The sequence below is a fragment of the Saccopteryx leptura genome, chromosome 2 (genome assembly GCF_036850995.1).
Source record: "Saccopteryx leptura isolate mSacLep1 chromosome 2, mSacLep1_pri_phased_curated, whole genome shotgun sequence".
Classification (NCBI taxonomy): Eukaryota; Metazoa; Chordata; class Mammalia; order Chiroptera; family Emballonuridae; genus Saccopteryx; species Saccopteryx leptura.
The window spans coordinates 222001493-222014988 of NC_089504.1; the positions used below are offsets into that span (position 1 = coordinate 222001493).

At 45.5% G+C, this 13496-nt stretch overlaps 1 protein-coding gene across 1 annotated transcript in view; it reads right to left on the bottom strand.

Moving 5' to 3' along the window:
• The window catches only part of SIM2 (SIM bHLH transcription factor 2), a 52905-nt gene that overhangs the window by 25244 nt on the left and 14165 nt on the right, over positions 1-13496 (bottom strand). Inside the window, exons 4-6 of the mRNA XM_066370234.1 lie at positions 6020-6128; positions 3554-3639; positions 564-763 (exon numbers count right to left, since the gene is read on the bottom strand). Coding sequence (XP_066226331.1) covers positions 564-763; positions 3554-3639; positions 6020-6128 — 395 coding nt within the window. The remainder of the gene's footprint in view (positions 1-563; positions 764-3553; positions 3640-6019; positions 6129-13496) is intronic.

Below are 13496 nucleotides of genomic sequence, written 5' to 3' on the forward strand. Positions count from 1 at the left end.
TCTGGAGTCTCAAATTGGCGGGAATTCCCAAGTAAGAGAGGACAGGACAGTTGGGAGAGACAGTTCTGGGGGCATTGCAGCCTGACCTTCCCAGCCCAGACCCAGACAGGGCACCTATGAGCTTGTGGTCCCAGATTACCCCTTTCTCCTTCCCCTGCCCCCTGCCCAGGGAAGGCCACCTATCTGCTGCGGCCTGGGCTGGAAGGCCTCCCACCCACTACTTCATGTAGGAACCTGTTTTTTTCAAGTCCTCCGACTGGATGGCAACACAAGGCAGAATCCTGACACTGTGGGCCTTTGAAAGAGGCTGCCTGTGCCCACAGCCTATTTCCAACAGATTTTTAAAGTGCCCATAAGCTGAAGAAGCTGGCTGCACCTGAGCACAGAGACTGATATTAGTTCTTTCAATTCATGGCTTGGTGTCACTACATCCCTTCCTAATTCACATTCTTAGCATGACTCAGTTCTCGTTACATCTTTGTTTAACAGTGTTGCTATCAGGGGCCAGTGTCTACCATCAGTACCTTCTGGAACTCTGTAGAAGCAGCAGGTGCCAAGCTCACCTGGAGTCCAGGAATATCAGCTTTAGGTCGAGGCTGGCCCTGAACATGAACATATTACTGTGCAGCTTGATCTCAGTGATGGCGCTGGGCGGCAGCGACTGGCCCACGGCCACCAGCCCCACGATCTGGTGACACGAGTCGTACAAGGACATGTCCAGCATGTACTGCCTGATCTTCAAGTAGCCACTGCAGTGGATGACCTGGGAGAGCAGAGGGCAGGGTCAGTCACCAGCAGCCCAGGGGGCAGATAGGCACCCACTCCTCCTGGCCCTGGGCCTGCTCATTGTTCCCAGCATGCACTGGGCTGTGTGACCAAACACCTGATGTACTGCTCAGGAGAAATGAAGCTGTTCTTCTTGGTTAAGAAATAATATCCAGCCCTGGCCGGTTGGCTCAGCGGTAGAGCGTCGGCCTAGCGTGCGGAGGACCCGGGTTCGATTCCCGGCCAGGGCACATAGGAGAAGCGCCCATTTGCTTCTCCACCCCTCCGCCACGCTTTCCTCTCTGTCTCTCTCTTCCCCTCCCGCAGCCAAGGCTCCATTGGAGCAAAGATGGCCCGGGCGCTGGGCATGGCTCTGTGGCCTCTGCCTCAGGCGCTAGAGTGGCTCTGGTCGCAATATGGCGACGCCCAGGATGGGCAGAGCATCGCCCCCTGGGGGGCAGAGCACCGCCCCTGGTGGGCGTGCCGGGTGGATCCTGGTCGGGCGCATGCGGGAGTCTGTCTGACTGTCTCTCCCTGTTTCCAGCTTCAGAAAAAAAAGAAAAAAAAAAAAAAAAAGAAATAATATCCAGGTCAGTACTCAAGCATCGGCCCCAGACGGGGGTTGCCAGGTGGATCCTGGTCAGGGCGCATGTGGGAGTCTGTCTCACTATCTCCCCTCCTTTCACTTAGGAAAAAAAAAAACAAAACAATATCATAAAATATAAGAGTTGTCCTCTCTAATTGACTATGTTCAACTTACTCCTCAAATTAAGGCTCTCTAATATATAGTGGATTTATACATAATTAACTCATTGCCAAGTCTCGATTAGATGGCACAACAACATTTTGGGGAGCTGACCATTTGTTCCATAATGTTCACTTCAGCAACTATAATGCTTATCTTCCAATGGGATTGAATTTGACATCTGTTAACTTGACGTTTATATCACTTGACAAGCAATATCACGCCAGTAAATCCAGAATTCTTTCAGTAGATTAAAAAAAAAGTGCTTCACTTTAAATATATTTTATTTTACTTATAATTCAAGATTTTATCCCCTTGTAATAAAGCAAAATCCAGAGTGACTACAGAGAAACACTTGTAATTGTTACAGCCAGAAACCACACAGGAGAAAATGTCTAGTGTTCCAAATGTCAAACAGCAACATTTATGCAGCCTTAAGCCTCAATATTAGAAGCAAGTTACAGTCAGTAAAATCTTGAAAGGATCACGATCACCATAACAACAATGATGAGCAGCTAAATTCTTTTTTTTTTAAGATATATATATATTTTTTAAATGTTATTCAGTTTTTTTTAGAGAAGAGAAACAGAGAGAAGCAGAAAGCACCAACTCCCATATGTGCCCTGACCAGGCAAGCCCAGGGTTTTGAACCAGTGACCTCAGCATTCCAAGGTCAACAATTTACCCACTGTGCCACCACAGGTCAGGCTGGGCAGCTAAAATCTTAAATGCCCTTTTCAAAAGACTTCCCCAGGATTCCTAGATCTATTTACCACCTCTACAGCTGAACACATTTTTAAATCCTTCTTGTCTACTCTCCCATTTTACTGATGAGGAAACCAAGGGCAAGATGGGTGATGTGTTTTGCTTAAGATCTGAAGGGAGGCCAGACCTGTGGTGGCGCAGTGGATAAAGTGTCGACCTGGAAAGCTGAGGTTGCCGGTTCAAAACCTTGGGCTTACCCAGTCAAGGCACATATGGGAGTTGATGCTTCCTGCTCCTCCTCCCTTGTGTCTCTCCTCTCTCTCCTCTTTCAAATGAATAAATAAAATCTTAAAAAAAAAAAAAAGATTTGAAGGGAAAGGGAAAGGCAGACCCTGAGATGGGGAGGAGGCGGGGAGGAACAGTCCAGAAAGAGGACAAAGTTACAGAGGCACACCCCTCTCTCTTCAGCCCACCCCTCCCTCCTTTTCTAATACTCAAAGATTCCTGCAAAAAAGGCTCCCATCCACCTCCAGCTCCAGAGAAGGGTAAGAAGGATCAAAGGGGGGTTCAGCTTGGACATCCCCCAACCTGCCCTTCTTTTCGGGGAGTGGCTGACTGTGACGCTGAGGCACAATGTTGCCCACAGGTTCTTTAGGTGACCTACTCCTGGGTACTGGAGTTGACTGGAGCACAAGTGGCCAAGTGTGGCAGAGACACTGGCCGGGGAGCAGGTGGAGGGGGGCTGACCCTGAGCCTGAGCCTGCCTGACCTCCTGCTTGTTAGCTGGTGTCCCTGATCACAGCCAATCTTACTCCCTCAAAGGGCTGCGGTGACATGAGTCTATCTAATTAGACTGTGGCACTGCAGATGAGAACTCGACCCTGCACTCAGAAGGGGCTGTGCTGTTACGTGCACAGCACCGCCCCAGTCACTGGATTTAGCTGAATGTCCTGAGGACCAGAGTGCCATTTCTGCACTCTGAATACCCACCGCGGCCTGGGACCCTGCCCTGGAATACGGATGCGGAGCTAGCTCGAGGACAGCTGCCCCAGTTGGACTGACTGGTGTGCAGAGTAGAACCTGCAGGTGCCAAGGTCAGATTCTACTCTTAGCCACATGTAGTCCTGGTCTCACAGGATGCACAGTCTTATAAGATGCCAGCTCTCACACCTGCTCATGAGCAGCGTCACTAGAAAGCTCCATGTTAGGGGACATGAAATGTTTGGGTCCCCATGCCTTCCTGTCTGCATATGTTCTTGGTGTGGAGCAAAATCTAAAACAGTAGAGACCCACTGCCACCCCTCCCCCCCACCCCGCCCGGCCCGCAGCTCCTCCAACCTTGTATCCGCTGCACGTCAGGCCCGCATTTCTTTTCGCCAAGACACACTTCATTCGAAGAAAGAATGACCTCTCTATCTCATACTCTGAAAGCAGAAGTCAGGTTAGATTGGCCAACTGTCCCACCATGCCACCCCATCTTCATCTCAATGATATCAATAAACCTCAGGACCAGGACAGTCAGCCAGAAGCCTCATCCTAGCTGCTCAGATCCTGGCCCAGAGAGCTTCGCTAGTGGCCAGGACCTGGGTGGCATGAGGAGACTAGCCCCATCCTGACATTGCTCCCATGTGCTCCAGAGGAAGGCAGCCTGAAGTGGGTCCATAGCAAGAACCCGGGAAGTACCAACCTGGGGTCACAGTGAGGACTGTACATGCAGCCGTGCCCGTGGACACCGAGATGGCCCAGCAACAAGGAATGGGGAACAGGACCCAACAGACTTGCTGGACCAGATGGACATTTTCACCCTGTGATCAGCCCTGGATGAATCACCGTGACCACCACCGTGTCCCTGGCTGGGCCACAGCCTGCCTCTTGTTCCTCCTGCAGGCCCTGCACACGGAGCTCTGCCCTCACTAGTGCACAGGCAAGTGAGGCCCCAAGGAGACGCCCTCTGCATTAGCAAGGGACACCAGCTCTCTGTGGCACGACTGCCCAAGTGCCCGTGCCCCTGAGTGAGGGTGAGGTCACTCTAAACAAACAGCCATTGGATGGTGGTTAATAAATTACTTTTTACAGGAAGGTTACTGCTGAGAATGGAAGCGCAGCCTTCCGCCCTCCCTGAGAGCATGCTGGGTGCAGGTAAGCGGTTCACCTAAGAGGCCTGTGCCCCTGCAGGTGGAGAGGCTGCCATATTTACCCACAACCCTCCACTGCAGGCTGGGGTCCACGAGGCAACAGCTTCCCTTTAACACAGGCGCCTGTCTGCCCCACGTTCAGACCAAGACACATGGATCTCAATGGCATCACATGGTAACTAACACATTTTGGGAGAGCCTATTTCTCACACAATTACCATAAAACCACAGGGCCAATTCAGACACAGAAAACCAACTCTGCAAGAAGTCGGGGAGAAAACTGAGCCCATGTGAAACCCAGTCCCTCCACACTCGGTGGCTGTGGACATGAGTCAGGGGCAACCCCACCTTTCCTAGGCCTTTATGTTTCTCTACCTCGAACTCAGACCTGCGGAAACCAGCAGGAAAGGGGCTCATGATAGTCTCAAGATTCGTTTGCTATTGTTTTTCTAAACACTGTTTTAAGAGCGATGCCAGGGAAGGGAAGGATGAAGTCAGAGCTAGTGGAGAAAGCCCACTCTCACGCAATAACAACACAATGTTCTGAGGAATTCTCTAAGAGTCCTGTGTCTTTGCTCAGCTTTAAACAACCCCACTATGAAAGAATTAGCTGCAAGTGCAGCATTCAGTCCTGGCCCTCGTTCTGTTAGAAATTACTCCTTCAGACTCTTTCGTCCCACTGGGCAATTTTGACCAACTTGGGATGCTACAGTCCAAAGCAGACAAGAAACCCTTGGTCCACGTGCTGATTGGTCTCATTGGACTGTCAGAGGGAGTTACAAGACTGGGGCTCCTAGAATAGGTCCTACCGTGTCTTCCAAGCACACAGTGCAATTGTCATTTAAGGGATCATCAGTGGCACAATGTGCTCCATGTCCTCACTGCACAGTCATGCCATGTCTGTGTTAACACAGTGCTTACCACAGTAGAGACCCAACCAACACATGTGAAATGACGGGGTGGGCTATTAGGAGGAGGATCCTGTCCCCAGATGGAGCTAGGCCAGTGAGGGAGACTAGCCTCCGTCTGGACCAGGGCTTCTGAACTGATTTGGGCCATGACAAGACCTACAAATCTCCATGCAGAATAACGTTTCTAAGTGCGTGAAGTGAAATATATGAGATTACAAATGGATATATTACAAGTTATTGAAAACAGTTGTTACAATCAGTGGTGATATGCTTGCAAACAACAAGACCCAGTTCTAGCAGGGCCTCAGAACTCTTGAAATTTCAAAGTAGCAAGGGGATTAGTGACAGTACATGGCTTACTGTCTACAATCTAGAAGCAAAGGAAATATTAAATTACAACTGGAGAAATAAAACGTAATTCTCCCCATTGAATTTCACAAACTTGAGTTCCACCCTCAGACCCTTTGGTTAAGAAACCCAGGTCTAGACCTGTGTTGTTACAACTCAAACTGAGAGCAGTTCAGGCAGAAGCCTCTGACCATTTTCTGTATCTCTGATCCAGCACTGATCATAGTCTCTAGCACCTGATGAGGATCAGTAGTGTGGCTTGAAGGACAGAGGCATAAAAGCTAATTCCACTTGGTGGGTGTGTTTGCTGGAGGCCCCAGCTGGCAGCGTAGGAACAAAACCCTTGGGTCCCATCCAGAGCATCACCTTGTGTTCACTCTGGTTTCTGATTGTCTGGAGAAGATAAATACCTTGGAGCAGGTGATGGTGAAGAGGCTGGTGGGCCGAGAGGACAGCTGTCATCTCGTCATGATCGGAAGGATGGATATACTCATAGATACTGTTCCCCGTGAGCTCCACCTGCCGCAGGAGGGAAAGGAGCAGTCAGAAATCTTCTCTAGGACTGCAGGGAAGGGAAGGGTAGGGAAGGGAAGGGAAGGGAAGGGAAGGGAAGGGAAGGGAAGGGAAGGGAAGGGAAGGGAAGGGAAGGGAAGGGAAGGGAAGGGAAGGGAAGGTTGTGTGTATCACAGGTATGCACCTGCCAGGGAAGGACTTTGATCTCCCCTGACAACCCACACCTTCTCCAAGTGCAGAAATACTTGTCTTTTCAGAACCACCTCCCACACTTTCCAACAAGGCCAGAGAGGTTTGAGTTGAAAGCCAGAGAGTCCTGAGCAGAAGGAACTGGGAAGTCAAAGACGAGAAAGGTGGGCCGTGCAGGTAGAGACCCTAATGGTTTAATTCATACAAGAGACAACTTAGCCTGACCTGTGGTGGCGCAGTGGATAAAGCGTCGACCTGGAAATGCTGAGGTCGCCGGTTCGAAACCCTGGGCTTGCCTGGTCAAGGCACATATGGGAGTTGATGCTTCCAGCTCCTCCCCCTTCTCTCTCTCTGTCTCTCTCCTCTCTCTCCCTCTCTGTCTCTCTCTCTCCCTCTCTCTCTCCTCTCTAAAAAAAAATGAATAAATAAAATTTAAAATAAATAAATAAATAAATAAATTCCTGAAAAAAAAAAAAAAAAAGACAACTTAAAATGGGCCAGAGCTCAGCTCCGTGCTGCCTGAGGGGACTGGGCAGCCATTGACCAGCTGCGTGTCCAGAGTGACGTCCCCAGACCTTGTCAACTCAGAGGCTGAGAGGAAAAAGCCACGGGACTGCACATGCAGAGGACTTGAACCCCACAAAGGCCCTTTTTCCTGGAAGCTCTATTCCCCAGGCTCTGCTAGGGACACATGTCTCTGGCCTTCCTAGTCTACAATGACGTGCTAACTCCCTGGCCTCCTGCCCACGGGTGCTGCTGGGTGACCCTCCCCCGAGAGCTACGTGACCTTGGGTTCAGACAACACCTACTTCCAGACACACCCCACAGAGGACAGACACCTAGAGTCCATGTCCCCATTGGACAGGACCCTGCTTTGCAGGAAGGGGGTGGGGTCCGGGGGCACCCCAGGAAAACATTGTCATTTTTACACAGAGGTCCCAGTGATTCAGTTTCTAACCCTGAGAAGCTTTCTGTGTTCTCCCAAATACAAGCGCTGTGACAGGGAGTGATAGAGACTCAAGACCTGGTCCCCCTCACCTGTCTTGAGATGGGCAGTGGCATACAAGATTCTAGAAGCTACCACCGTCAGCAGCCTTCTGAGCCGAGGTGGGTGGGTCCTGCTCAGAGATGAGGCAGTGAGTCAGTGCACCCAGTACTGACCAGGGGGACCCCAGGGCAGTGATGGTACTCCCACCACAGCCAGGGGGAGCCTCAAAAGCCCAGTGTAGGATAAAACTCAAAATGTGTGGGACCTTGCCCTCGGGTGGCAAAGAGCCTTTGGTGGGTCTGCGGAACTCTCTCTGAGCCCTGCTCCAAGGGCAGAGGGCAAGCTGAGCAGAGGCAGGCTGCTGAGTGCCTTGTTCCTAACCACCCCCCTTGTTTCTTATTTTGAAGTGTGTTGTCCTGCATGTTTCGTTTGGGAGTCTAGCTGCTCCCAGTCAGAACAGAGGAGACATGCACTCTTATGAGGGGGCTGCCCTGGTTGAGCCACCTCACGCAACCAGACAACCCCGGCCAGAGGGTTTAATGGAGAATTCCTCCACCATTCCAAATTAGCATCAGGTCATCAGCTCTTCACTTGGGACCAAGGGGCCATGGAGAGGTGAAGTCATTTACCCCACTCCTCCGAGCCAGGTCTTCCAATTTGTTAAGTGTGGTTGCCTTTTTATTCAGAACAAGTTAGGTTTTCTGGCCTGCTAAGTAGTCTTGCCCCTGAGATGGCGTTCTATTTTCTGCATTATGCATAGAATGTTTCTTTCCAATATTATGCAAACAGACAACGGGAGAGAACCCTGTTACAGAGACCCTCCTTCCCAGCTACCAGACCGGGCACTTTCCTAGCAACGGGAGTGGCTATTTGCCTAGATAGAAAGTTATTACATCATTTTATTTTAAAAAAAAATAGTAACAAAAACAAAATATTCATTCTTCTTTCAAGTCATTCCTGTTAATCCTTTACATTTAAATAAAATGGCAACATTGAAGCAGCTGTTTGGGATGGGACAAGCTCTTTTTTCCTTGTGGGGCTATCAGGGGAGTGTGATAAAGGTTAATAAATAAGAAAGTTATTGTTTTAATTGATTCCTCATGTCCATAGCTTATTTTTAAAATGAAAAAAAAAAGCCTGACCAGGTGGTGGCGCAGTGGATAGAGCGTCGGACTGGGATGCGGAAGACCCAGGTTCGAGACCTCGAGGTCGCCATCTTGAGCATGGGCTCACCTGGTTTGAGTGGGGCTTACCAGCTTGAACCCAAGGTTGCTGGCTTGAGCAAGGGGTCCCTTGGTCTGCTGTAGCCCCCCAGTCAAAGCACATATGAGAAATCAATCAATGAACAACTAAGGAGCTGCAAAAAAGAATTGATGTTTCTCATCTTTCTTCCTTCCTGTCCGTCTGTCCCTATCTGTCCCTCTCTCTGACTCTCTCTGTCTCTGCCACACAAAAAAATAAAAAGAAAAAAGAAAAAAAAGCCTGACCAGGCAGTGGCTCAGTGGATAGAGCATTGGACTGGGATATGGAGGACCCAGGTTTGAAACCCTGAGGTCACCAGCATGAGCGTGGGATCATAGACATGAGCCCAAAGTATGCTGGCTTGAAGCCCAAGGTCACTGGCTTGAGCCCAAGGTCACTGGCTCGAGCAAGGGGTCACTCGCTCTGCCTGTAGCCCCCTGGTCAAGGCACATATGAGAAAGCAATCAATGAACAACTAAGGAAACTAAGGAGCTGCAACAAAGAATTGATGTTTCTCATCTCTCTCCCTTCCTGTCTGTCTGTCCCTATCTGTCCCTCTCTCTGACTCTCTCTGTCTCTGTCACAAAAAATAAATAAATAAAGGGGAAAAATTACAAGTATTTTGTGTCGGCCTATCATTTCTCCCCTACCTTCATTTTTTTTTTTTGGTGGGGGTGGGGGAGGGGTTTTAGGGGCAATGGTCATTCTGGTTTGCTCCAAGTTCTTGTTTAGAAAAGAGTAACTGATGTCTTTTTAGAGAAAGGGTTTCATGCGCTGCATAAAGACCTGCCTCTGTGCTAACGGTGATTTCATTGGCGTTTTAACCCCAAATGGCTTCATCTCGGAGATCCCATTCTCATCTTTCGCGTCTGGCGAATAAGAGTGAGGTCCATGCATTACAGGCTTGATGTTTCTGAACATTCGGGTCAATTATAAAACTCAAAGGCTGTCGAGGAAGTAAAACAAGTCTTCAAACAGCGGAAATGTTTTTAAAGAACAAATTTTGGAATGATAAAACAGTGCTGACCTTGACTCAAAATTACGGTTGACACGGTGTTTCCTGTATTTACATATCTATTCGTGGTTTTGAATGCTGGAAGAAATGTGACTACCTCAAAAAAAAAAAAAAAAAGTACGGTTGTCGCTATAAAACCTCTCCAGCTCTCATACATCAGCCTTATTAAAACAGACCCTCCATCTGATATTTTAGCATTGGTACAACCCTGGTAACTACAAAATGAATTGCTTTCCTACTAAGAGCTTTTTTATGTTTTGCTGAATAGCTTTTCTTCCTGCCAAGAAAACTATGCAGGATAAATACAACACTAAATGCAGATATTTTAGGTCGGCAGGGGAAAGCCACCCCAGACTCTGAAAACGCACATTACTTTGCTCTGGGTGTTTTGCTGACTATGGTAAATTAAGCATTTTAAAATAAGATGGTTTGGGTTTCAGGGTTCAAGTTATGTCAACAAACATAAAACGCTGTCCATTCTCTTTATGTCAAAAGTGAAAGGATTAGGTCTTATGGCCCAAACAACGCCATGGCTATTTTCACGGTGGTGCTTCCGGCTGCAATCTCAAATGCTCCGTTTCCTTTCCATGTCTCATGAACAGCTATTTCATATTTATCGATATTTATTTGAAAATGTGTATTCATTACCTAGATGCTATAAAATGTGTGCAGCTTCAGTAAGAAATTTAAACCACATGGATACTTGAAAATGTTTGAGGCAGTACGCAGTAGGTATACAGAGCTTTTTTCTTTTTTCAAATATAAGTAAATTAATTATATTAACCAAAAAAAGAGGAATTAAACCATTTAATAAACTTGCATGAGTAAAGAGTGCTTCCCCAACACTACTTCTTTCAAAAGATATGTTTGTCCATATGAATTTTTATATATTATATTTATGTGTATCTACAAAACAGAATTTTCAACTCAGAAGTCTGACTCTATTTCCCAACACCTGGACTGTGTGGGCTGAGGAGCTCACTTGCATTTTGTGGTTGTCTCTGTCGTTTTTGGTATGAAAATTTGACAGCAAGGATCACTGTGTTCCCTTGTTTAAAAGTAAAAACAAACTTTAAAACTATCCATGTGAAGTAGATTTATTAGTCCAACTTTTCAAAAGTTTAATCAAAGGCTTTAAAATGAGATGGGCTTATAACACATTTTTAACCCTCAAATAGATAATTCTGATAGTTATTTAGATAGTTTATGTGGGAAAACCCCCCCACCACTTTTGCGATGAATTATCACACAATTATGGCAAACCCAGGAAGGGGCTTATGTTTCTTGGGAGCTGCTAGCATAGAGTTTAACCCTGAATTAATGTGAAAGATGTCATTATTTAATGAGGTAACATCATTGAGAGTAATTGAAAGTTCTTGGAACACAGAAGGATACTATCACCATTATCTCTATTTATCAGGAAAACGGTTTAAAAGGGTAAATTACTGGGTAAAATTTTATTAAACATTTTTTATCTCTGGTGATTAAAAAAATCTTTAAGCCAATTTTAATAAAGTTTTCATACTTGATACATTTGCCTACTTGTTTTTTAACTAACAAAATAATCTAAAAGTAAAAAAATTTTTTTATAAAAGAGAAGTTGGGGGTATTTGACATCCTCTTCAATGCTTTATTTTACTATTTAAGTGAAGAAGACAGAAAAAAATACACATTGTGATTTTGCCTAGATTTCCTTCTCCAGAGTTAATGGTGAACAGGAGACGGATTTGAGGGGAAATGTTTGTTGTTGCTTATTTAAACAGTTCACCACGGAGCACTCCCCAGACGCTAGGCTCACTTCTACATTGAAGCGTTTTTGTTACTGGAGACTGATACTAAGACAGTCCTGTCAAGAGATCAGGGGGAAAAAATCAGCTGTCCAGCCGAGTTTGATGTATCTTTTTTTAATTGACACTTCTCCTGGAAACATAATAGACAAAAGTCATCTCTGTAACTTTCTTGGAAAATGTTAGTGTGTAATGCCATCCCCTTTCAAAATTATAACACAAAATTTTATTTCTGCATTATGATTAGAAGTAAATGTCATTTTAATTATGATTTTGCTTAGATGTTCTTTTGTGGAGGTCATCAGGAACAGGAGGCATCTTTGTCACCTATACAACGTTTGGGTCATTTTTCTTTTATCTGAAATTTTTTTTTTTTTTGAAATTAAATGTAATGGGGTGGCATTGATCAATAAGAATACACAGGTTTCAGGTGAATATCTCTATGGCGTTTGAAGTGTTGATTGCGTTGTGTGCTCATCGCCCTAAGTCAAACCATTTTCTGTCACCAGAGTTATTTTTAATTAAAGAGAAAAATGACTGAGAGAGAGGTGTGGGACGCTAGATCGAGCAGCCTGACTGAATGAACTGGAATGTGCTGGTCTGTGCACAGTGCCTTGTGAACTGCCAGGTCATTCCAAATGACTAAGAGCCCTGTGTGTGCCCACCAAAGGATGCTGTCAGGAACAACTTTTGTGTTATTTGAAGTATAATACTAGTGAAACTGTGATGATGCCTGGCTTTTGTGTAGCTCCCTATACTTTATATATCACATAAAATGAGCACTTTGATTTGTTTCTTATCATAATCCTTAAAGAGGACGGGGTAGTACGAGAACTCTTTTCTTTCTTTTTTTTAAAATTTTTATTTATTGATTGATTTTAGAGAGAAAGGAAGGGGGAGAGAGAGAGAGAAAGAAATATCAATTTGTTGATCCACTTATTTATGCATTCACTGGTTGATTTTGTATGTGCCCTAACTGGATATCAAACCTGGAACCTTGGTGCATCAGGATGATGCTGTAAACAACTGAGCTACACAGCCAGGGCAGGAATTCTTTTCTTAAATTATCCTTCAAGGAGGTTAAATATCTGCCCTATCAGACAAGAAAAATCGCGTAACTGAATGCATTCCCTTTTTGCTTTGACTGCTAGGAAGCTCAGATCTAAATTTAATATTCATAACAGTAACTTAACCTATTCTAAGGTATGGGTGACTAGTCATTTTAAAAGTATGTGAAATGTGGTCCTGGCTCGGTGGCTTAGTGAATAAAGTGTCATCCTGACATGCTAAGGTCACAAATTCAATCCCAGGTCAAGGTACAACTGAGAAGCAACTGATGAATACACAACTAAGTGGAATAATGAGTGAATCAATTCTTTTCTCTCTCTCTGTCTCTCTCTCTCTCTTCCTCCCCATCCTCTCAAATCAATAAAAAATAAATTAAAGTATCTGAAATGTTTTGTCTTACTTGTGACGTTATTATAAGATTAATCAAAGATTTTATAAATCATGATTGAAAAAGTTAAGTAATCTGGCCGAGGTCAATCAAGTCACAAACCAAGCTAGGAGTAGAAACCAGGTTGGGTCCAACTAAAGGGTCTTGATTCTAAATAGACTGAGGTGAAAATTCAGAGAATAATAACTTTGCAAAATGATTAAAAAAAGAAAAGTAAATTTCAGGGTCCCAACAGTATTTTTCATTCTATAAGTACACTACTCCTACGAGTCACAGAGGTGTGACAGCCAAGCCTTAGTAAATCTTCCCTGGGAGACCTGGCTTCATAAAAGGAAGAGGACAAGGAAAGGAAACACCAAACCAATTTAATATTGAGATTCACTTTAAAGGACTTTGCGTAAGAAATGCACAGGCACAGGAGATAAGGATAAGAGGAGGTTGTAAACAAATAGCAAGTTAAAAAAAAACAAAACAGAGGCAAAAAAAGCAAAAGAATACACCAGATGCAAATTTCCAAATTGGTAATTTTGTTTTTTCAATGAGAAAACACAAGCCACATTAGTTGGCATGTTTTATTTGGCTTAACTACACAAGGGGGCTGGTGCGATCCAGACTATTCATGAGCCTCCTGGGAGCCCATTTCCTGTGTCTAATTAATTCTAGTGTGATGAAAAAGAGGACGCTGATAATTCACAAT